The sequence below is a fragment of the Trachurus japonicus genome, chromosome 22, assembly GCF_045865225.1.
Source record: "Trachurus japonicus isolate A0001 chromosome 22, Traja_1.0".
NCBI classification, from domain to species: domain Eukaryota; kingdom Metazoa; phylum Chordata; class Actinopteri; order Carangiformes; family Carangidae; genus Trachurus; species Trachurus japonicus.
Window position 1 is genome coordinate 8,011,987 of NC_140928.1, and position 23,777 is coordinate 8,035,763.

Genomic DNA, 23,777 nt, shown 5'->3' on the forward strand with positions numbered 1-23,777 from the left:
CGTTTTGCGTGAAATCACACACGTGCTGGAAGTTCCTTCAGTATCTTAAGGTCTTTGGCTGTTTTTGATTTAGTCTGGATATCTGAGCTGTCAGGTGGACTTCTTTACTTCAACCCACTTGATTTCCTTTCACCGGTTGTTTTGCTTACTGGGCGAGCTGGTCCGTCGGTAATCGCCGTGTCGATAGCCGGACCGGTGGCCGTGTCTGGTGGGGGGTTGCCAGTCTCGGCCACCACCATGATGATCAAGGAGACATCGTTACGCCGGGACCCTGATCTGAGGGGGGAGCTGGCCTTTCTGGCCAGGGGGTGTGACTTTGTCCTCCCTTCTCGCTTCAAGAAGAGACTCAAGTCCTTCCAGCAGCAACAGGTCAGTTGGTGCAACGGGCAGCAAGGACGGAGTTCAAGTTGGGACTCAATATAACAGTTAAGACTCCCACAAAATACACTCATAAAATGTCTGTTTTCCTCTTTTACACACATGTAAGAATACACACACACGTTTACACATTAAACACACATATAGCGAGAGTAGATGCAGCTTGTCGCTCGCATATGCACAGAGTGCCATGCCGAGGACGACAAACTATTCTGAGGCAGATACCAGCAGAGTATTAATAGGGCAGGAGGTGCAGGAATAGAGTGATAGAATGAATGCTGTGAAGGAGAGTGGGAGGGAGGGAGGGAGGTACAGCTGTCCTGCTCAATACACACAGTCAAGTAGACACACACACACACCGGCCCCGGCAGACACCAGGGAAGCGTCTGCTTGAACACGCTGACAAACCTTGATTTAAAAAAACTTCAATTATTGAAAACTGTAACTTTTCACATCTGCATCAGCATTACCTGTGACCTGCAGCTCTCAGCTGCTAGAAGATGACTCGCCGTGTCACCTCACCTTGTCGTTGCTGGTAGTATAAACCCATGAATTCTGATTTGGACAATAAAGCATGCTGATGATAAAATAATTGATGTCAAAGCGGACGATCCACTGTAAATATATTTGGAGGCTTTTGCACTATTTTTTTGTCCAATTTACGTTCACGTGCCTTCACATTGCCTTAATTACTGACAGCCATTTTTTTTATTCATGGTGTTGTCCACTTTGGTTACCTGTGTACATATTAAAAAGCCTTGATCAAACCCTAGTGAAGTAAATAGTTTTATAACATTACTCTTTTTATGTGCATTGTGTTATTTATTTAATGGCCGGGGATTAGGACAGATTACATTAAGACAGACATAGTGCCACCTGAGGCTCCTCCTGCCTGGTTTAAATCGGTCCTAAGTGCAGACTGCTTCATGTGACTGACTGACTGACTGACTGACTGACTGACCGACTTACTCACAGTTTGCATAAGTCTTTCATTTGTATGCGCTGCATGTTAATGACTTGCAATCATTGCATCAGTATATGCTCCTTGTTCTCCTTCTGGAGAAAGTCACCCCTGAAAGAAAAAGAAAATTAACTTTTTCTAATTCGAATGAAGTTTGAAATACGGTAAATAATGTATAGATATATTAATAGGAAGTCAAAATAACAGCAAACGCGCTTTCAATTGTTGTCAAAAAATGCAGTGCAAGAATGTAGCTCGGATTCAGAACAAGTGTGAAGATATTAGATGTAGTTCGCAAAATTTAAATAGATATTATATATTAAAATGATATAAGTATAAAGTATAAGTATAAATAAGTAACTAATTACCATTTAATATAATCAAACACAGCCAGGTAATCCACTTTTTTTGTTCATCCACATGATCTCCCTTCTCTCCTGCAGGTCCAGTCCAAGCCAGAGAAGAAGCCAGGCACACCTCCACCAGCCCCTGCCCCTACCCTGGCCACACCCACCCCCACGCCACGCTCGCCCAGCCCTCCTCCAGCTACGGTGATCATCACCCCACCTCCCCCCGCCATCAACATTCCCAGGTTCTACTATCCCCGTGGGCTCCCTGCCCCGGGCCCGCCTGCCAACCACGACGCAGCCATCTCTGCCATCGAGACGGCCTTCACCGAGTTCGAGGAGGAGAAGGCCGACATTTATGAAATGGGCAAAATTGCAAAGGTCAGTGGTTGGACAGCAAAACCCGGTAACACTTTACTTGAATAGGTATTCATAAGATTGACATAACACTGTCATAACCATGACATAACAGCTGTCATAAACATCAATGAATACTTATGACAGCTGTCGTTAAGTGTCATTCGGTAAGTTATGTCACTTTTAATGCAAAGTTGACATTGTTTGAGATGTTTTTGTTCTGACAACTTGGCATAAAGACAATTTAAACTGTCATAGCAGACCTAATTGCCAAACTTAAAAAAATTATGTCAAGTTCTCATAACAAGGACATCTCAAACAATGTCAACTTTGCATCAAAAGTGACATAACTTACCGAATGACACTTAACGACAGCTGTCATAAGTATTCATTGATGTTTATGACAGCTGTTATGTCATGTTTATGACAGTGTTATGTCAATCTTATGAATACCTATTCAAGTAAAGTGTTACCCAAAACGCCTAGCATCCTAGAAACACAAACAGTGAACCTTGTTTAAACATTAAAAAAAATTGCCATAGGCTACTTATTTTTTTCTCATCATCATTCTTTTCACATTTCCTCTCCTTTTTACTCTCTACTAAATGTTTGGCCTTGGTTTCTGCGCTGCCACTCCTTTCTCAGCAGTATAAACACCAATTCTAGGAAACAAACAGTGCGGTGGGATACAGCACACAATTGTTCTTCTGGGTACGCCCGTCAATGATGGTGTGTGTGCTTGTGCTTGTGCTTGTGCTTCAGGCGTGCGGGTGTCCGCTTTACTGGAAGGCCCCCATGTTCTACGCAGCAGGTGGCGAGAGGACGGGCTTCGTCTCCGTCCACTCCTTCATCGCAACCTGGAGGAAGTAAGAGACACGTCACATTTATCTGACACACGGTTCATTATTGCTTTGTCTTGGCACTATTTTTATGCTATTATTACTATTATATAGTAGAGAGCTCAGGTTGTGGTATAAGCTGTCCTCTCCTCTCCTCTCCTCTCAGGTTGTTGCACAGTTGCCATGACGACTCGTCGAGGTTCATTTCCCTGCTGGCAAAGCCCGGCTGTAACTACCTGGAGCAGGAGGACCTCATTCCTCTACTGCAGGTAAACGTCGACTCGTCTTATCAACGTTGCTCTATCGGAAACATTCGACTGTGTGTGTGTGTGTGGTCTCCTGTAGGTTTCCTTCAGACTTGTCTAAATTGTGTTTGTTTGTGTTGTTCTTTTTCTTTGTCTTCCTGTTTGTTCTTGTCTGATCAGGACATCGTGGATACACACCCTGGGCTCACATTTCTGAAGGATGCACCGGAATTCCATTCCCGCTACATCACAACGGTAAATGCCAAGAAAGAAAAGAAAAAAAAAGAAAGATATCAGCTGTCCTTTTTTTTCATGTCGCATTGTGATGGTGTACTATTTCAATTTTCACTCCCTGCTCTGCAAAGTAAAGTAAAGGCTGTAATGGAGCCACAGATGGCTGGCTGGTTTTCTGGTATCCAGATATAATAAATAAAACATAAGAATAAAACAATCTACTAAACATCACACAGTGTCATACATTGTGTTGTGACACTGATAGTGGTGCAAAGTAACTAAAGTACTTTAACTTCTCTTAAACATCTCCATTTCATTTTTCATTCACTCATATATTTAGAGCTATAGCAAGTTATTGTTTTATGTTAGAAATTTCTTTATTTGGATAAACCCCTTGAGATGTATCATCTTGTTTTCGAGGGGGTCCAAACATATAGACAAACATGAACTCATCGTACAAACATGTTCTCAACAATACAGGAAAAAACAGACACAACAAAAACAAGCAAACAAAAACAGTCCACAACAATAAAGCAAACAAAGGACAAACCACAGTTAACATAACGGCATTGGAACAATATTGAAACAATACAACCGTAAGACACTGAGACTGAGATAACAGTATATAATGATTACTATGAATTCACCAAATCAAAAAGAACATGCATCTTCAATGAAAAATTAATCACAGATCACATAAATCACATTAGAATTTTATATTTTTACATTGTGCATTACTTTTGTTTCCGTAAACGATCTCAGTGCTTTCACCACTACACTCAAAAGCTTTGATGTCAAAACCATCACAGTGAGATCAGTATTTATCAATAACCTCTCAGAATTTAGTTCCTCTGAAACATCTTCTCTGCAAACCTCTTAACTTAAGAATTATCCTGTGTGTGTGTATGTGTGTGCGTGTGTGTGTGATCTGCAAAACGTGCTACACAAGTTTGGGTTTTGCTCTGGTGCGTCAGTGTGCAGTGACGTCATGGAAACACTGATGCCCCCTGCAGCCCACTGCAGCGGAGGCCTCAGCCCATCACATGTCCATATTAAGACACTTCCTTGGGTTCAGACCAGCTGACCTGCTACTGTATGGGACATTTAGTAGCTCTGGGAGGTCCATGTACCAGGAAATGGGTGCTAATCCGCTCTTTACTAATCCGAAGTGTTGTGTTTCACCGGCAGGGACCAGTGGAACCTCTTGTTTCCATTGTATGCTAAAGACCCGTGTTACTAAGATAATGAATGAGGACATACATATCAGCTGTTAATGCATTGTTGGTCGCTCTGCCCCTTGGAAAGATGAGGAACACGTTAAATAAATCTGGATGACAGGGCTTGAATGGATCCCATTTGAGATTTATGCTATTTTCATTAGACTGAAAGCAGAGTCCAGCCGGTCTGACGGCTTCAGTTTCAGACGGTGGCCTCTGCTTCCCTATTTAGACTCCCATTAGCTAAAACCTGAACCAAACCAACTCAAACCCTCACATCTCTCAAATGAAAGCTGGAAATCAAACATTAGCAAATAGCAGTGCCAACTCAGGATCCATTTTCTATATATATACGTATATTAGGGGTCTAACGATACACAAATATCACGGTTTGATACATGGAACTTTTGTAAACCAACAATTTGGGCTACATGTTTTAGTCAAATGTAGTTATTCTAACATTATACAACATATGAAGAATAAAATAAAATAAAAATAGAATACTGTTGTAAAGTGCCGCCTAGTAATAAGTTCAATAAATTATTCTCAAATAAACAAAATACATACGAAATTAGATTTCCAATAAATAAAATAGTCTTAAAATAAACAATAAATATATAAAATATTATAAAAATAAATTTCTCACAGCTTGTTGGTGCAGACTAACAAAACTTGAAGTGCAGCACTAACAGTTGAAGCCAGTGACGGACCGGCCATATCGTTACACCCTATATATAATAAATGAAGACTTTATGTATTAGGGTTTCTATGCAACCACTACTCTCTTTGATTGCACTGACTCCCCTTCGTTGTCATAGGTGATCCAACGGATATTCTACGTGGTGAACCGCTCGTGGACGGGTCGGATCACCATGATGGAGCTGCGCAGAAGCAACTTCCTGCAGACGCTGGCCCTGCTGGAGGAGGAGGACGACATCAACCAGATCACCGACTACTTCTCGTACGAGCACTTCTACGTCATCTACTGCAAGTTCTGGGAGCTTGACACCGACCACGACCTCTACATTGACCCCAAAGACCTGGCGAGATATAACGACCACGGTAAGAACACGTCGAGCTGAGGATTTTATTTCCATCCGCTAAAATACATTCATACCAGATGCACATGGGGGGGTATTCTACAAAATTCTAATTTATCAAGGAAGAAATCAGGCCTCGAGGGGGAACAAACGTATTATCTCCAAATCAAAACTGTAAAATTAATGACAGTTGAAGTGACCTTTTTAAACTTTATTTTATTTTTTTGGTTCCGTTGATTTTAATATGGGTTGGAATTCCAGTAAAGAGCCTGAATCAGAAGCAGACAGGCTTCGGATCTGGCACATTCATTTGCCTATTTTCCATTTGTTGGTCCCCCACTAACTGGTGCAAAAAACAACAGCCGTTTGTCCTCGACTCAGCACTTTTTTTTAATGATGTCTGATGTGAAATGAATTACACCGTTAACTGCATTATACTGTGACCGCGTAGCCAAAATGTGATTCCCGGACTCGGTTACTTACGCAAATGAGCGTGCTGTACGCGCAGTGCTTTGCAACAGAACCCGTTTGTTTCTGTACTTTGAACTAAATCACATTTGCTTATTTTTCTCATTCGCTCCTCTGACAGCATCCTCAAACAGAATCATCGAGAGGTTGTTTTCAGGGGCCGTCACTCGGTAAGTGGAAACACACGTAAACAAACACAGAGGAGAGGACTTTCTTTCTTTTTTTTATGCAATAATGGCAGCGCCGCATGTGAACGGCTCTGTCTCTCTTGTTTCCAGGGGTAATGCGGTGCAGAGAGAAGGCAGGATGAGCTATGCCGAGTTTGTCTGGTTCCTCATATCAGAGGAAGATAAGAAAAACGCTACAAGGTAACGGTCGCCCAGCTCTGTGAGAATGAGCACCATGTTTATCCTTTTTTTTCCTTTTTAATCTAATCAAGCAAGATGGTGAGAGCTGTTGGTTCTCAGCTGCACAGTTCATCAGAGTTTGTGTTTGTGTCTGTCATTTGTCCATCTGTAGTATTGAGTACTGGTTCCGCTGCATGGACGTAGACGGCGACGGCGTCCTGTCCATGTTTGAGCTGGAGTTTTTCTATGAGGAACAGTGTGAGAGGATGGAGCGGATGGGGATCGAACCTCTGCCCTTCCAGGATTTGCTCTGCCAGATGCTCGACCTGGTGAAACCTGAGAGTGCAGGTAGGTTTTAGGATTATTTCTTCATAAATTGTTTTTTATTGTGTTGAGGATTGAAGAGGTGTCTGGCACGCTGCTCTTCATTGCATTGAATTGTACACAGTATCTTGAATGTATATGACAATAAACTAACCAACTAACTACCCCATGTTTGTTTTTTTTAAATTTGTCACTACCTACTATATTCCTTTTTTTTTACCCTGCTATCACAACTTTACACATGCGTGTGTTTGTCTATACGTCCTCTCCAGGTAAGATAACCCTGGGTGATCTGAAGCGCTGCCGGATGGCTCACATATTCTTTGACACCTTCTTCAACCTGGAGAAATACCTGGACCATGAACAGAGAGACCCATTTGCTGTGCAAAAGGTGTGTAATATTTATATCCCTGCAAAATCAGACAAATTGTTGTAAAGGAAAAGTTTAAAATATGAGTCAGTTCCAAGTAATAAAAAATAGAATTTGGAAATTGCCCCACAGTTTATGAAAAGTGAGTTGAAATATTGGTGACGATGAGTTACAGTAGAGCTGGTGCCACTCTCCCCCATTATGATCATGGATGCTCTTGAATAAATACAGTGTGGGTGTTGAAATCTGCAAAATGATTTGGTTTTGATGATGATGAAATGATGACTATTTACCCAACACAAAAATTCCCTCATTAGCATTAGAACAATAGAGGACTGGTTTTTGGTACCCAGAAGTATGAGAGCCTCCTCCCCATTTCCAGATGTTTGACATTTAATAAATCTGTTCTTTATTCAATGTGTTTTGTAAAGAAATAGTCTTGTTTTAAGTGTGTTTTTGTCAGTGCCTCATGTTTGTGCTGTGCATGCGATACCGCAGGACATTGATAGTGAAGGTCCGGAGCCGTCCGACTGGGATAAATATGCCTCAGAGGAGTATGAGATACTGGTGGCGGAAGAAACTGCAAATGAACAACTACATGAAGGGTAAGAAACACATGAACTCAGACATATACTGTATGTTTCCCCTTGTACAGAAAAATATAACCTATCTTGAGAGTTTGATTGGTGAGAAAACACATTTTATGCAGCACCGATCATAGTTCCGCTTTGTGCGTTTTTGTTCCCAGGTCGTTTGACGATGACTATGAATCCGAGGAGCTTCAGGTCCCCGGAGAGATTGGGAATAAAATGGAAAAACTGGTCATATCAGACCTGTCGGCATAAAACTCCTTCCCTCGGAATTCCTGGGCCTTTCATCCTGGAAAACAGATGGGAACCAAGTGATAAAGGGTTATTTATCAAAAAAAAAAAAAAAACATGGATGTAAAGACAGATGGGAGAAAATGACTCTGGCATCTGTCTTACGATGACTCTGGAGTCTCCTCAGAACGGACTCATTGGTTTTTGTGTGTGTGACCCTGAACCAGAACTGAGCTGTGTCTGGTGCAAATAAAAAAAAAAGAAAAGAAAAAGAAAATGCATCTGTATTCATACAGAAAACCTTGTCACTGCCTCCAGCTCTTTACTCCATCAGAGAGAACAAAGCCAGCGATGGAGGGAGAAGTGCTCAATAAGCTCTAAAAGGAATCAAGAAAAAAAAAACTTCACTGTAAAATAATGTATTTTTGCCATTGTGAATTCTCTACTGACAATCCTGCCACAAGACAATCACCTGCATTATCAGTTGCCGCTGACAGGGAGACTGTCGATCACACAAACAGACTCACAGATGAATAGATAATAACAATAGCAACAGGCATTGCCATTCAAAACACACAGGCACAACATTCACACTATCACATCCAGATAGACACTGCCGTCAGAAACCTGCTGCCCTGTGCAGCTTGTCACTGTGTTTCTTGTAAAGTAAGTTCTTAATCTTCGTGTCCCTTCAGGGAGGAATCATGCAACAGTTTTTTTTTTTTGGGAGGGGGGGTGGTGGTCTTAACAGCACCTCTCTGTGGCCGGTCTGTGCTACAGCAGGCCTCTACTGTCACGCATGGTGCACTAATGGCCGGCCAACCTTTCCATAAGGGAGTTCAGCCCACTGCACAGCCTGAGCTGCTCTATTCTTAGAGCGGCATTATCAGCGCTCCACCTCTGGACTCCCTTTGCAATCATTTCTTAAAACCCTGGAAAAAAAAAAAAGTTTCTGCCTACAAGGACTATAATGCTCCACAGTAAGGGCTGTGCACAGAAAAAGTGATGCATGTTTGACAAACATATCAAACTCTCTGGTAGAGTTGCCCACACATTTCCACCCGTCACATTTGTAATAGTGAGTTGTTCCAGTCGGTCTAACGTGTTTATCCACCACATCCCACTGTACGTTTCTCACATCCTCGCTGAATGTGCATAGGACCTGGTAATAATCACTTTGATTTGTTCTCGTCTTTGATGCCAAAAGCTGTCCGTTTATTCTGCTTAGAAATCATTGTTATACATCATTTTGTTTCTGCAGCTCTAATAACCCATTCTTCCTGTAACACACATTTGCCTCTTAAAGGATCAGTGCACCCAAATTATATATATCTATGAATCTTACACTTTTTGTTATACTCCACATGTTTTGATATATCAGTCATTTTGAGTATAGCCTCCATCCTGTTTCAATGGTAGCTCATTAAATTTCATTTGCACCTCCTATAGTGTAGAAAATTAAGATTTGTGAAGACTGTCTGCTCCAGAAATGTATTTTTTCCCCCATGCTTTTAGTATCACAGATGAAATTCCATCCACTCCTGAAATACACTGAAATGGAGGCAGGAATATCTTCAAACACCCAAACTATTACTGACACAGATCAATAACACTAAGTGAGGTTTTTGTCTGTCAATTTGTGTGAACTGATCCTTTAACTCCATTATTTACTGTGCTGCACTCATAGGGACAGGTGCATGTGCGTGTGTACACTGCCCTTACTGCAATAGCTAGGAGAGTGTGTTTGCTTGTACATCACTGATTGAGGAGTGTGTTTTTAGGAGCGTGTGATATGTAGCTCTCAGTTTCGGGCTGTTTATATGTCGTAGTTGTTGCCATGGGAATGCTGTTCCTGGGGTCTGTTTGTACGTGTGTGTTATGCACACAGACACACTTGCACACACACACACACACACACCACACTATAGTTGCTATTGAAAGGGAGAGAGAGCCAGTGGATACTCTAAGGCCTTAAGGACCTTGAGTTTCCCTTTTTTTGCTCTACAGCCATTGTAAATGTGCCTGACTGTAAACTATATTATAATTATAATAACAGTAATAATAAGCCATTATAGATATAACGGCTGTGATTTTTTGATGTATTTGGTTTGTATCTTTTGCTGTGCCACTGTGTGGCTCGGGACAGGGGGGTAAATTATGTTAGATGTGTGTATGTTTGTGTGTTTCAATGCACAGTCAACTTGTGTAGAGGAGGAGGAGGAGGAGGAGGAGGACTGATCTGAAGCTCCAACCACCTGACAATCACAAAATTATGAGACGCACGTCTCATGGAAAATTGAAACCTCTGAGACTGATGTTTCACTGCTGTGGTCACACACACGCACATACACACACACATAGACACAGACACACACACTCACCCAGACAGTATTTAAAAAGAACTGTAAAAAGCGATGGGACGTCCCCGGTTGTTAACTTTCTGGCTCTATGCAAAGTGTCCTAGTGCTCACACATGCAGTATCAGGCAAGGAGAGAAGCCATGTGGGACTTCTACTTTGAAATTATATCTCTACTGCGAGAGGTAGAGCAAAGAATTTTATTTTGGTGTAATTCCTCTGTGCAGAGGAAACGAGTAGGCTGAGATGAGATGCAAAACCTGATGATTATTGTGTTGGCATGGTTTTATTTCTGTCTGTCAATCACTCTTTCTTTCATTCTTTCTTTCTTTCTTTCTTTCTTTCTTTCTTTCTTTCGTCCTTCCTTTTCTTTTCTTCTTTCTTTTCTTTCTTTCGTATTCTTCTGTCTTCCATCTGTTACCTGTTATTTGTTGCTTTTGTCTGAAGTTTAAATAAAGATGTTTCAAGATTATTAATCCTCCTTGAAGTTTCTTTATGGTAACCTGCAGTAACCCCCCCACCCCCTGCAAAAACACACACACCTCTCTCTCACACACACGTGCGTCATCATTCCCTCCTTGTGTACACACACTGTTTACTGTAAGTGTGTGTTTGTCTGCACCAGTGCTTGGTAGAGTGTACTTTATTGTCTTTGAACCGCTGAGTGTCCTGTCTGGAGCTCTGACCTTTTTACCTGCTTCTGTGACACTTCTGCTTTTTTTTCACGTATTGGAAAATTTTCTTGTTTCCAGCCTGAAGCAAAATTTCAGATTCAAATCAGATTTTTTTTTCTAAACTGCTGAAGTTCGGGGAGTTTGTTTTCTCTTGAAGTGCAGGAAATGAGTTGATGCTAGTTTAGTTGATTGAGGGTTTTCGGATCGGCATGGCTGGCTCTGTGACCAGCAAACATGACGTAAGCAGCTCTGCACTGAATCACTGTGACTGGCGTCACTGTTGTCATGACAAACACGGGCCATAACAGGAAGTGTCTGGTGTGAGAGTGGCACACGGTTGATTGTTCTTTTGGCAGAAAACACGCTGAGGACATTCCCAAGCCAACCACAACCTACGATCTCAAGATGACTGAGAATGGCTCAGTCAAAGAGTGTCACCTTGTAAAATTTTTGTAAATGTTGTTCATGGTACGTTGTTCAATTCTGTAACTTTCCAGACTGTCTCCATCACAGCTGGGGAACCGCACTGACAATGGTTGCAAAAGCAGTCAGCTAAAGTGCTGCTAATTCTCCCATGTTGCTTTCAACCAGTAACCTTACTGGGCAGGCAGTGGTCTGTGGCCACCCAGAGCTGAGTGCTACCATATGGCATAACTAACCTTTACACTAATGGTTTTCATCCTCTCCCTTTTTCTTCCTCGCTGGCAATGGTGACCCCAGACGACTTGAAATACAGTTCTGTTAAAATAACTATTTGATAAAACCCTTTTCTAAAGGCTTTTCAATCATAGATAGATAGATAGATAGATAGATAGATAGATAGATAGATAGATAGATAGATAGATAGATAGATAGATAGATGTTTTCACCATTGTGTACAAACGGCCTCGAGAAGTGCAGACAAGTCAGGGAAAAGGACCACAGGAGTGTGTCCTTAACCATATTACATTCATTTACGTACATTCTCAAATTTCATACACCACAAATACATAAAACGTAAAACCCCACACCCTGCCTAGTTTCCCACATTTACATGTACATTCCCCATGATTATGTTCTTTTCATTGTCTTATTTAGTTCTGTTATGGCAGATGGAATGAAACTTTTGTTGAATTTCAGTTCAGACCTTCATGTTTCTGTATTCAGGGTTTCTTAAGGTTGTTACTAATGCATTTCAGGTAACATAGATTGTTTCGGGATGAGGTCATCACTTGTTTTGGTTACCACACTTCTACCCAAGATTCACTCATCCTCCTCCTACGCAACATCAATCTGATTATGCAACAGTTAAGAGAAACATGCTGATCATCTTTTCTTAGAGATGCAGTTTGTGGCAAACCAAAAGGTGAATGTTGGCAGGAGTTTTCTGTTGGGGCTTTTTTTTTTGTTCTGAAAGAAATGATTGTCCCTGAGAATGGTGTAATAGTTGGCATGCTATACCTTGTTGTGATTTGTACTTGAGCAATTTGCCTCCCATCGAAGGTCAGAGTTGACTGGTCATTGTTTGAAATGGCACTCCGCTTGTTTTCCACAAATGTCAGGGACAAAGCGATTAGCCGACCAGATCCCTGTCCCACTGCCTTGAGTCACCGACATTCCACTGCCCCCCTGAACCCACCAACCGACCCACCCCGCCAGCGTCATGATGTCACACGATGTGATGTCATGACTGGAAGGTGTTCTGTAAGTAGGAACACATGATATGATCGGAGCAAACACGGAGCGTTTCAGATACAAGGCTGACTGACTGGAAACCCCCTTGAAAAAATAGTGCGGGAAACAACTGGAACCAATTGGTCTTATCAAAGAGAGAGAGAGAAAAGCGGCGACAGAGGGATGTGCTTCATGGGCACTTGAGGCTCTTGAATTAGGTGGAGTGTCTTATTTGTTCCAGACATACCAGTGATAGCAGAAACACGAGCTTCGGATAAAGCTGCGTGGAAAAAAAAAGTCCTGAAAAGCAAAAAAGGGGAAGCAACTGGAAGCAATTCATCTTATCAAAGCCAGTCAGAGAGAAGTGCTCGAGCACTGAGGGATTTAGAATCAGGTGTCCTGCTTGTTCCAGACATACCACAGATACCAGAAACACGCCAAATAAAATACCTAATACTTATGTGCAGACTGTTTAGCCAGTGCCTGAGGTGTGGCTGTGGAGATGCCAGTGTTGGTCAGTCAGCTGGTCGCTCAGTTCACTACGTTGGTCCAGACCAGAAATAACTTTTGGATGGATTGCCATGAAATTTTGTGCAGACATGCCATGGTACTCAGAGGATGAATCCGCCTGACTTTGGTAATCCCCTGACTTTGTTTCTGCTGCTACCATAAGGTTCATATTTTTGCGTTTAAAGTGAAACATCTTTGCAACTATTATCTCGATTGTCATGGAATTTAATACAGATATCAAAGCTTCGAAGATCATGAATCTCATGACACCGGCACGCTAAAGACATTTTTAGTTTTGCTTTTAGTTGAATTACTCTTATTTATTACTTACTTATTTATTGTTTTACTTATTTTGTTATGATTATCTCTTTCTTCTTTTTGTTATGTAAACCACTATGTGTTGCATTTTTAATTGTATGAAAAATGCCATAGAAATAAAGTTTGATTGATTGATTGGTGACCTTTGCTGCAGCACTACGACACCTACTTAAAGGATTTTAGTGGTTAGCAGCACTCTCATCTTTAAGTAAGTAGGTTCCTGGTCTGATTCCCGGCCCAGGGCCTTTCTGGGTGGAGTTTGCATGTTCTCCCCGTGTCTGTGTGGGTTCTCTGGCTTCCCCTACAGTCCAAACACATGCACACTATGTTTTAACTTGCTTGAAGGTGTGGATGTGGGTGTGTGTGCGTTGTTTGTCCCTGTACGTTGACCCTGTGATTGACTGATGACCTGTCCAGGGCGTCCATGTCAGCTGGAATTGGGATTGTGAGCTCCTCTATCTCCATGAGCAACATTTTCTTGTCAGGTTCTGGTTGAAATACCTTCAAACAGCAGCAAGTTTGCATCATCAATGTGAGAAAGCTAGCATCAACATTAGCATTTAGTTGTCAGCGACACTGTGCGTATGCAGCCTCACAAAGCTGCTAGCATGGCTGTAGCCGGATGTATATTGTTTCGGTGACTACAGCACCTTTTCAGATTATTTTAACAGAACATGTCGAAGTGAAAACTGGTGCATTCGGCACATTTTTCCCATTCTTACCAGTCTAAGGTCAGCATGTTCTCCATCGCTGTGTGTTTTTGTTTTTCTTCACACTGGCACTGGAGGGCGCCAAAGTCAGACAATTTCAAACTGACCACATGTAGCTTTAATCAATATTACACAATTGCATCATATTATAACTTTAATTTAAATTGCACAACACAACAATTTTGCTGCTGAAGGCATAAAAAAGTCGAAAAGGAAAGAGGAGTTCCACCCAAACCTAATGTTTTGTTATATTTCATCTTTATTTGTTTTTGTTGCAGTTTGTTACAGAGCTACACAAATATACAGAGAAACTTATTTTAAAATGGAAGCGAGTGTGTGCAATGTAATCTACCTAAATGTAAAGGAAATTTCTATGATGTAACTGTGTTTTTACTGCAATAATAAGACTTTAGTGATAGAATCACAGCAGGCTATCATACCCGATCACATCAATGTTATTTTTCCAGCCTTCTCCAGACACATATACAACATATAGAGGCCCACCCCTATCTGTTCCAATGAGACACACATATATGCATACATACATACACATCACAGAAAATAGGTGAAGTGTTTGATGGTCCAACCAGCTGCCTTGCAGAAACCTGAGGAGAAAAAAAAGAGGAAAAAAGGGGTGGGGAGGGGGTAGAGAGAGGTTGAGGAATGGACAAAGATAGGGAGAGAGAGAGGCAGAAAAGAGAGGCATGTCTGCTCTTGTTGGTGTGCACAGAGCTTTGGGTTGACTCCTTTGAACTCACGATGAGCCAAATTCCATCCCCACATCTATGGGAGGAAGTGCATCGCATGCACAAATATACGCACACACAACACAACACAACACAACACAACACATGCACGCACGCACCATCATGTTCCATCAGCCACCTCTCTACCGCCAGACGCCCGTTATCATCCGTCACCTGGAGCCTCAGAGCAGCGTCTCATTCCACTTTCTAGTGAACATATGCACGCACACGCCCTTTGTAGACACAACATACACACACATAACTGTATGCATAAACACACACAGAGATACACACACACACACACAGGCATGTAAGAGTGGAGCGAGGGCATAATTAACATCTAGAAAACCACACTTTTCCCGCTTTCTCCTCTCTTGCTATAAGAATATAGAGTACATACTATCATATGGCTGGATGTATTCCACTTACTTCAAAGGCATCTGGTGAACTGAGTGTGCATGATTACAAGGAGGGCTCTCTTTAAAGAACCTCAGAGAGAGAGAGAGGGAGAAAAAGAGAGACACAGAGACATAAGAGGGAGAGAGAGAAAGCAGCTGGGTTGGTGGTAAACATCTGGTGGTTGTGGAGGCCTGGCCCTGACATACAGGGGGAAATAGCTGCGTCGTTCTTCCAAGATCTGCTCCCTCCAGTCTTTCCTCATCCACTCTCGTCCACAGATCTAATCTACTGCGACTGGCCGTCGATAAAGGTCTAACATGTCACTCACGCTTTGGCTTTGTTAACACGTTTATCCAGCTCTATAGGGTTATTTAAAATTCACACTCCGACGGTACACGACTCCCTGATGTACAACATCCTCCTGATATTCAGTTACAGCCATTTGTTGCACAATTCACTTTCCATTAGGTTGAAAAGTGTCTTAGCCCTTCCCTAAGCCATCTGCATCTCTTCATCTACACTTTCATAATTAAAACACATTGTGGAGATCAATAAGAGATAAATACATAAATATAGATGTTGATAAGTGTTGATAAAAGATTGGTTTTATAAATCAAAGTTTTAAGCCAATATAAACAAGGCTTCTTGATGTGTGACAAAAAGATACCGAACAGACCTTGAGACAGTTCTGTCGATAAACATTGTGTTGAGCGCATTCACTGTAGCTGTTTACATCCACTTTAAGGCACGTACACACAGCTGTATGCTATCGTGGCTATAAAGTGGAAGAAAATGCAACATCATCAATAACATTAGGTGTTCATAAACATTCCAGCAAACATGAACTCCCAGAACATGTTGCTCATTTATATATGAACATTCATGTAAAGCACTGAATATTTCCCCATCTGTTCTAATAACAATCATTACTGTAAAAAAAATTTTTTTGTCAAATGTGCATGATCAGTTTTTGGCAAAACAAAGGTTTCACAAGATTTAACAGTGATATTTCACAATTAATAAGGGCCGTGATTACTTCACATGCTTTGACTAGGGATTTCACAATATCATATTGTATCCATTTGCAGCTATTCTTGCATATTGTTTTTAATAATGTGGTTAGAATGGTTCATTTTTGTAGCTGCTGCACTTACAGCAGAAGAGTCTGTGGGACACAAAACAATGAGCACAGCCAGGAGTAACATACCACAAAGGTTAAACCATTGAACAGCTCTAAACTAAGCAGTTTGTGTGGAAACACTACTAGTGAAGCTAACATCTTATTAGTGACAAATGCTGAGGTAGGCAGATCTCTGCATTGGGTCCAGACCAGTGACAAAGCCAGTCCTCACTTTGCATCTATCACACACACACACAATAGAGAAACCTGGCACAGATTTTGCTAAATAATACTGCAGTAATTGTCCCTTGAATGTCTCCAGTTGTAGCTACTAGGCCAGTGAGGGCAGTGTTGCAAATCAATAAGCAGGACTGCTTTATGGCACTATTGGATTTTTCTTTGGATCAATGTGAATGAATGGAGCACCTTGATTAGTTGAGGATTAAATTAACGGGATAAGCCAAAAAACAAACAAACAAAAAAACAGACATTAAAAAAGTCTCAACTGAAATTCCTTCTGTTATCAAAGATTGCTGCTATTGACCTGGTTCTGAACTAATGGAAATTATTGCTGACAGGTCAGTATCCGTGTAATTGTTTATGCAGTTGAACATAGTATTTAAAAAAGTAAAAGAAGATTTCAACAGATCTCTGTGGACAGATTCATTTTGCAATGCGTTATTTTGCAATAACTTCCCGCTGCTGTAGCCTATGTGTTTGTAGAGGAGAATGATAGATGATGTATACAGTGTGCACATGCTGCGTCATAATCCAGACTTGGAAGTAACCCAGTTTTCTCCTGTGGTATTATACACTGGATCTGCAGTTAGGGGGCTCCACAGTCTGTTATGTATGTGTGTATGTGTGTGTGTGTGTGCCCTCTTGTCTACTGTACCTGATTTGAGTTTTTTGGTGAGAGAGCATGATTTTTCCTTCCTGCCATATCAGCTGCCCCTTGAGGATGATTAGTGTTTATTGAATTGGAGGGAATTGAATTTAATTCCTCACAGGCACACTGTCCTGGTCCGGGGCCATTCTTTTACTGGCTTAGAATTACACCAGTGGCTGTTTTCTTTAGCGCACTTGCAGGAATGTGTGTGTGTGTGTGTGTGTGTGTGTGTGTGTGTGTGTGTGTGTGTGTGTGTGTGTGTGCCAGCAGAGAGAAATCTAGAACTCAGGGGCAATGAGTGTATTTGGCCGAGTCTACTTGCTTGAAAATACAGCAAAGAAAGAGGTCGACTGCTGTCGGTCACACAAACACGTACATAACGAATGGAAGCCCTGTTGTTCATCAGACAACTTGTTCTTGTTCTGTTCGCACATGCAGCTTAAAGTTATGTCAATGTAAAAAATAAAAAAAACGTATAAAAGCAACAGCTAAATAGACTAATGCTTTGTCATGTCTAGTGAAGGATTCTTCACATTTTTCAGTCTGGGACCTTAAATTGGAGATATTCAGTTCTGGCACCGACCCCTCAGTGACTCTAATGAGGAGCTTACTTTGCAGTGAATGGTTGACTTTTATATATATGGGCACTCCTATTACTCAACAGTCAAAATCTGTCATAAAAAAGAGTACCGTACATTTGCATGTTGGATATTTCTAAATGACAACACACACACATTCTTCTGATCTGTAATTTGACTGCCATACCCTAGAAATCATGTCTGGAAAGCATAGTTGGCCTTTTTAACCATTGGTGAGTGTGGTGGTAGGTGGGGGGTTTGTAATGCAGCTATTCAAATTATGCGTTTGGCAGCGAGACACATGTCTGCATTAATGTCTCAACACGCCTAAATAATCTCGCCCAGGGATAAATCTACTCTGTATAGCCTATACATGTAGCTGTGCTATCATGCACCTGGAGGAGGGAAGAAGCTGAATGCACATACAGCTGCAAGCTACTATTATTAACAGTATAAAGAGCAAACATGAAGTCATGGTTCTTTCCAATAGACGACGTGTGCAACATGTTCAGCCCCTGATTTTCTATTTGATTTATTTCCCCTGATGAATAAGGCCATGCTGTTTCCCTTTTTTTATTTTAAGCACCAGTGTTTGACCTGCAACCCTTGGACCTATCAGCTGAGGGATGCCAGGTTTCAGTGCAGCCAATAGAGGGACTTTGGTCTGTTGTCTAAGTTGTTTTTGTGGTGCTTTGACACGCTATAAGCATTCATTCAGCATTTACTATCTAGGAGGCAACTTATTTTTCTGTCATTTAGACACTTATTTTGATCATAATAAAGTTCATTTTCATAATATATTTAAACACATATATAATATTGACATTTTTGTGTGGTTTTCAGGGTGGATCTCTGCAGGGTTAGGGTTAATGTCACAGTGATAGATAAAATGAACCAACTTCAAGTGGATTCAGCTTTACTTTATTTGCAGAAGAGTTCCTTTTATATAAATTCCTGATGTGTACTAATGCATAAATCTACAGTCTACACTTGTTGTTTTGACTGATATGTGATTTCTGACTCCTTCCTCATGACCCAGACAATAAAACTTTAACACAAGTTATATAATAAACATTTGTTATGAGACGTGCTTCTGTAATCAATGTCAACAACTGTGTTGATTGCCTCTGTCACAAAGGTGAGGGCGCAGCTCCTCATCATCGTCTCTCTCTCTCTCTCTCTCTCTCTGTTTTGGCTTTTTTCGCTGCGCACCGTCCATTACGGTAAAAAGAAAAGAGGGCGGGCTCTAAACCTCCATGTGCGTCGCTTTTTGATTGACATGGCGGAGTCTCCCAGTATGCGTTGCGCCGCGCCAGCAGACAGGCAAGACCCGACCCTGGGAATAAAAAAACGCGCAGCCCCGTCTGTTTGAAGATTATTTTATTGCAGCGAGGTGAGTCCTTCTACACTTGTACTATCACGGCACCAACCAGCCCGAGAAGAAACGGGAACGGGGGCCGAAGGAGTCGATGTTGGGAAAAAGTTTTTAGAAGTGCGTGTCTCTTGCCTTGTGTGTATGTAATGTATGTGTGTGCGAGCGAGCGAGTGTGTGTATGTGAGTTTGGAGAGCTGAGCGCTGACGCCGGCAGTCTGGGCCACTTGGCCAGCGCAAAGGAAAAAGGAAAACTGCTTCACCGCTGCGGAGGGGGGCGAAACGAAACTTTCTGGGCAAATTCTCCGCTTCATTTTGAAACAACAAGGAGAAAAAAGGGGCAAAGCAGCGGGGACTTGTCGCCGTGTAGTCTTCCACACTGTGTCGGTGGCCGTGCGTTTTCTTTTTTTCTTTTCTTTCTATCTTTTTTTTGGGGGTTTTTTTTTTGGAGCCTGCTCTTTGTGGTGCCGATTTCTCAGCTTTCGCGAAAAAGAATGTGTTTTTGTCTCCGAGGACTTCAGATGGAGTGAGTGCGCAACAGGAGAAAACCTTCTTCTTCTCCCTTTGCCTTATTTCTTGCAACCAATCGCGGCTGTTGTTGCGTCGCGACCTGCATTGTTGAAATAGTCGCTTGTGTTGTAGCTGCTCTAAAAAAAAAAAGGAAAAAAAAGCAGGAAACGAGCACTTTTTTTTATAGCTGGAAAATAAGTTGGAATGGAAGATGCTGAGGCAGTCAGATTTGACAAGAGAGGGAGAGGGAGAGCGAGAGAGAGACAGACAGAGGGGGGTTGCGAAATCATTGAATTGACACTGTGGAGGCTCAGAAGTGTTGAGAAGCGTTAAAAGGTCTGAGTGTTAGAGCCACTTTTCATCCAGGCTGTGTGCACGGCTGCAGAATGCAGGAAAAAAGGGCTTTGGAGAAGGAAAAAAAAAATTCAACTCCAGCATATCCTAGCATTCCTTCCAGCCAGTGTCTCTCTCCCTCTCTCTCTCTCTCCTCTCTCTCTCTCCCCCTCTCTCTCCCTCTCAGAAACGACTACGTGTCTGTTTGCGCAGGGAAGACAGACAAATCTCTCTCCCCCCTTCTCTCCCTCTCTCTCTCTCTGTGATGCAGACGTGGAAATCAAACATTGGTCTCCAGCTTGAAACGATCGATTATCAGCCTTCCACGTATTGCCATTAAAAGAAACACTAAGACAATAAAGGGGATTTTTGTGAGTGTGTGTGTATGTGTGTGTGTGTGTGTGTGTGTGTGTGTGGAGTGATCAGGCAGAGGTGATAGAGTGAGTGGCAGAGAGAGGATGGAAATGTTCAGATGCAAATGATGATGAAAGAAAGACAAAGTCAATGACAGTAGGACTGATGATGGGTGATTGTCATGCTGTCATGATTGGTGATGGAGGTGGTAGTTATTATAATTTGGGAACACACACACACACACACACACACACACACACACACACACACACACACATACACACTCACACTCTTCCTCCTTTTCTTCTCCTCTTCATGCTGCGGATGGCTCTGGATCCAGTGGGCACGTTGGAGAATATAGGCTAGGGGAAAAAATAACCTAACACACACACACACACACACACACACACACACACACACACACACACACACACACACACACACACACACACACACTCTATGTCTCTCTCTCTCGCACACACACACTGCTTTACTTTTTCAAGGGGAGAGAGAAGGAGAAATCCGATCCCAAATAGATGACGTCAGATGACATTCCTTTGGTGAAAGGCTGATGTGGCCATGCATTTTTTTTTTTTTTTTACTGTGAAAAACTGATATCCGACTTCTTTTTTTTTTGAGGAGGGGGGAGGGGGTTGTGCTTCTTCTTCTGCTGCTGCTGCTGTTGAGGGGATTGGCTACCAGCTGAAAAGGTGTGTTTATGGTTTTTTAAAGGAATTCTCCCTGTGGTGCATGAATGGGCAATTTATTTTGTTGCCACAAGCCAGGGCCATCAGAAAGTCTTAGCATCAAGTTCTGAGGCCATGAACAGTGCTGTGACATTATTGCACTTTTCTTTCTTTTTTTTTTTTTTTAGAAAAATAACCTCTTGGAGTTGTTTCTCGTCTGTAAATCTAACTCCTCAGTCATCAGTTACTCAACAGGTGAGATAGGATTTCAGATTTTGGGAAGGCCCTGCTCTGCAGCCTCGGGACGTTTCTTTTTTTTGTGTGAGTGTGTGTCTGTGGTTTCAGCCAAAGGATGTTAATGAAGGCCTGCAGCTCGTGTCAGACTATTACTGTTACATCTGAAACAAATGCTGGAGCTGCTGAAGCAAAATGAAAGATCACAGTTAAATAAGTGAAAGAAGCTGCAGGTCGAAGCAGCCGAGTCGTCTGAAGGTCCAGGTGCTGAGCTCAAACCATGTATGTTTTTGCATGGGCTAAGCACTGCACCCATATCCTCCTTAACACAAGCTGAATGAGGTTTATATCACTGAACACTGTTCTCTGTAAGTTAAGCCTCTTTGGCTTCAACGTTTATGCACCGTAAGAATGTAAACAAAGCTCGTATGCCGGCGTTTGAGAAAGTTGCGAAAGCCCCTCCTCATATTAAGAGCAGATTCAACAATAACAATAATGAGAATGAGTTTGGATGAGTCACTGTTTCAGCATTTTTAGATGGCAGATTTTTTTGTTTTGCTTTGTTTTTACATTTTTTGAATTATTTCTATCTGTGTTTTGTGGCTTTGTGCAGAGCCAAGAATGTGGGACTTGAGATTATACAACAGTATAATGTAAGCAGGGATTTGCACTCAAACTGATGCAATTGCAAGCAAGTGATACCCCCCCCCACTCCCCAACACACACACACACTACTTTGAATTGCCATCTATAAAACCTGTATAAAACTGTATGTGTGCCCTTTAAAAAAAAAAGGAAAAAAAATAAGAATACACTTAAGATGTGTGCTGGGGCTGGGGTCAGATTGAAGGAGGGTAGCCATTGTTGCGTTTCTCCTCTTTCACATGAACAGGGGAAGGAGTTGAATAACACTTTATGTAAGTTAACGACCTGTGTTCTGTAACCACCGCAGCTTTTGTCACACAGGTACAACCCACCCGCTTGTCTCGGTCAGTGTGATGGTGCGTCATCATCGCCTCCGCCCGGGGTGGGGGGTGGGGGGGTAACTGTAACTTTCCAGCCGCTTTTGTTTGATCCCACTTAATCAGTTTGTCAGTTTGTTTTATTCCACCTAAGTGCTTGAACGAGGACAGAATTAATGAGGACCAGGAAGTCAAAATATGTCACTCGGAAGTCGATTTATTGGGCTTTGCTCTTGGCAGACAAAGTTGCCCTGATTTGGCAAAAAAAGAAAAAAAAAGAAGACGTTGCTGTAGAGTCAGGCAGGCGGTCACTCAGGATGACACACAGGTCTGATGGACTGACGCCGGTGTTCTAGTGTCAAGTGTTATATTGTTTGCCTCTAATGCTCTGAGAGAGGTTATTCTAAGCGCAATGAGGAAGTTGTTCCCGTGTTTCATGAGGACTCGTGATGCCAAGAGCATCTGTCTGGAAGCGACCTCAAGCTCAGGCACAATCTGGGCTCTTCTCTTCCCACCTGCACCGGCTTCACCGTTTGGTCCGATTAAACCCTCAGGTACGCCTGGTTGAAATAGGGTCAGGGGAGGGAGGGTGGTGCATGCAGGAAGATGCTGGCTATTGTGAGTTCATGTGTATGTGTGTGTGTGTCTAAGTGGTAACCTAGAACACGTTATCCGAGGGGTAGTGTTACTGAACAGTGCTTGTGTATCAGGAATAGAAGCTGAAGCAGCTATAGAGTTACACAGCAGACAAAGCAGACCTGGATACTGTTTGTTTGTGTGTGTGAGAGAGAAGGAGAGCATGTGAAAGAGGCGAAGAACAAGACCAGAGCTTCAGATAAACCTCCTCTGTTACCATGCTTGTGCAGGAGAGTATCAACTATCTGATGTTGGGTGTAGAGCTGCCACTGCCAAACTTGTGCACATTAAGCTATACATTAAGGAACAACATTGATTCCCATTGATTTCCAAATACTTTGCTTTGCTTTTTCAGAGTTTTTTTTATTGGCATCCCCACTTTTAGACATATTTTAGACCAAACAAGTCATTGATTAATCCAGAAAATAAACATTAGATCACTAGATAATGACAATAATCATTGGTTAGGGTTATAGCTTGAATAGGACTGAGGCGTTTGAGGTAATGAAACAGATGCATCAGCCCTGGAAGCCTTAAAAAAAAAACAAGTAGGTGGAATATGCTCAGCCTGCGCAATTTCTGCTATGCCTGCAAATAATCAGACATAATTGCTGTTTATATATATACTGATCCTGACTCCTCAGAAATGCTGCAGTAGTCCCATATTTGGAATATTTCTCCCCCCATTAATTGCTTTAGCCTCTGCTCTGCTATATTTGTGTCTGCAGTTTGTGCAAAGTCTGAGGATCGGTCGCGCCATCTGTTTCTGCAAGTGCAACAGGTGTGCT

At 42.0% G+C, this 23,777-nt stretch overlaps 2 protein-coding genes across 5 annotated transcripts in view; both read left to right on the top strand.

Annotated features, from left to right (window-relative positions):
* The window catches only part of ppp2r3a (protein phosphatase 2, regulatory subunit B'', alpha), a 63,628-nt gene extending 55,403 nt beyond the window's left edge, over positions 1 to 8,225 (top strand). Inside the window, exons 3-13 of the mRNA XM_085768508.1 lie at positions 1,783 to 2,067; positions 2,806 to 2,909; positions 3,049 to 3,151; positions 3,308 to 3,382; positions 5,397 to 5,640; positions 6,208 to 6,256; positions 6,365 to 6,454; positions 6,606 to 6,781; positions 7,030 to 7,148; positions 7,626 to 7,732; positions 7,876 to 8,225. Coding sequence (XP_085624634.1) covers positions 1,783 to 2,067; positions 2,806 to 2,909; positions 3,049 to 3,151; positions 3,308 to 3,382; positions 5,397 to 5,640; positions 6,208 to 6,256; positions 6,365 to 6,454; positions 6,606 to 6,781; positions 7,030 to 7,148; positions 7,626 to 7,732; positions 7,876 to 7,972 — 1,449 coding nt within the window. The 3' untranslated portion in view covers positions 7,973 to 8,225. The remainder of the gene's footprint in view (positions 1 to 1,782; positions 2,068 to 2,805; positions 2,910 to 3,048; positions 3,152 to 3,307; positions 3,383 to 5,396; positions 5,641 to 6,207; positions 6,257 to 6,364; positions 6,455 to 6,605; positions 6,782 to 7,029; positions 7,149 to 7,625; positions 7,733 to 7,875) is intronic.
* Positions 8,226 to 19,154: 10,929 nt separating this feature from the next.
* fndc3ba (fibronectin type III domain containing 3Ba) overlaps positions 19,155 to 23,777 on the top strand; it is a 100,210-nt gene continuing 95,587 nt past the window's right edge. For 2 of the 4 annotated variants that reach the window (XM_085766690.1, XM_085766692.1), the window contains exon 1: positions 19,155 to 19,295. The gene's annotated coding sequence lies outside the window, so the exon portion shown is untranslated. Of the gene's footprint in view, positions 19,296 to 19,461; positions 19,801 to 23,777 lie in introns of those variants that run through there. The other 2 variants (XM_085766693.1, XM_085766691.1) reach the window with 2 other exon arrangements.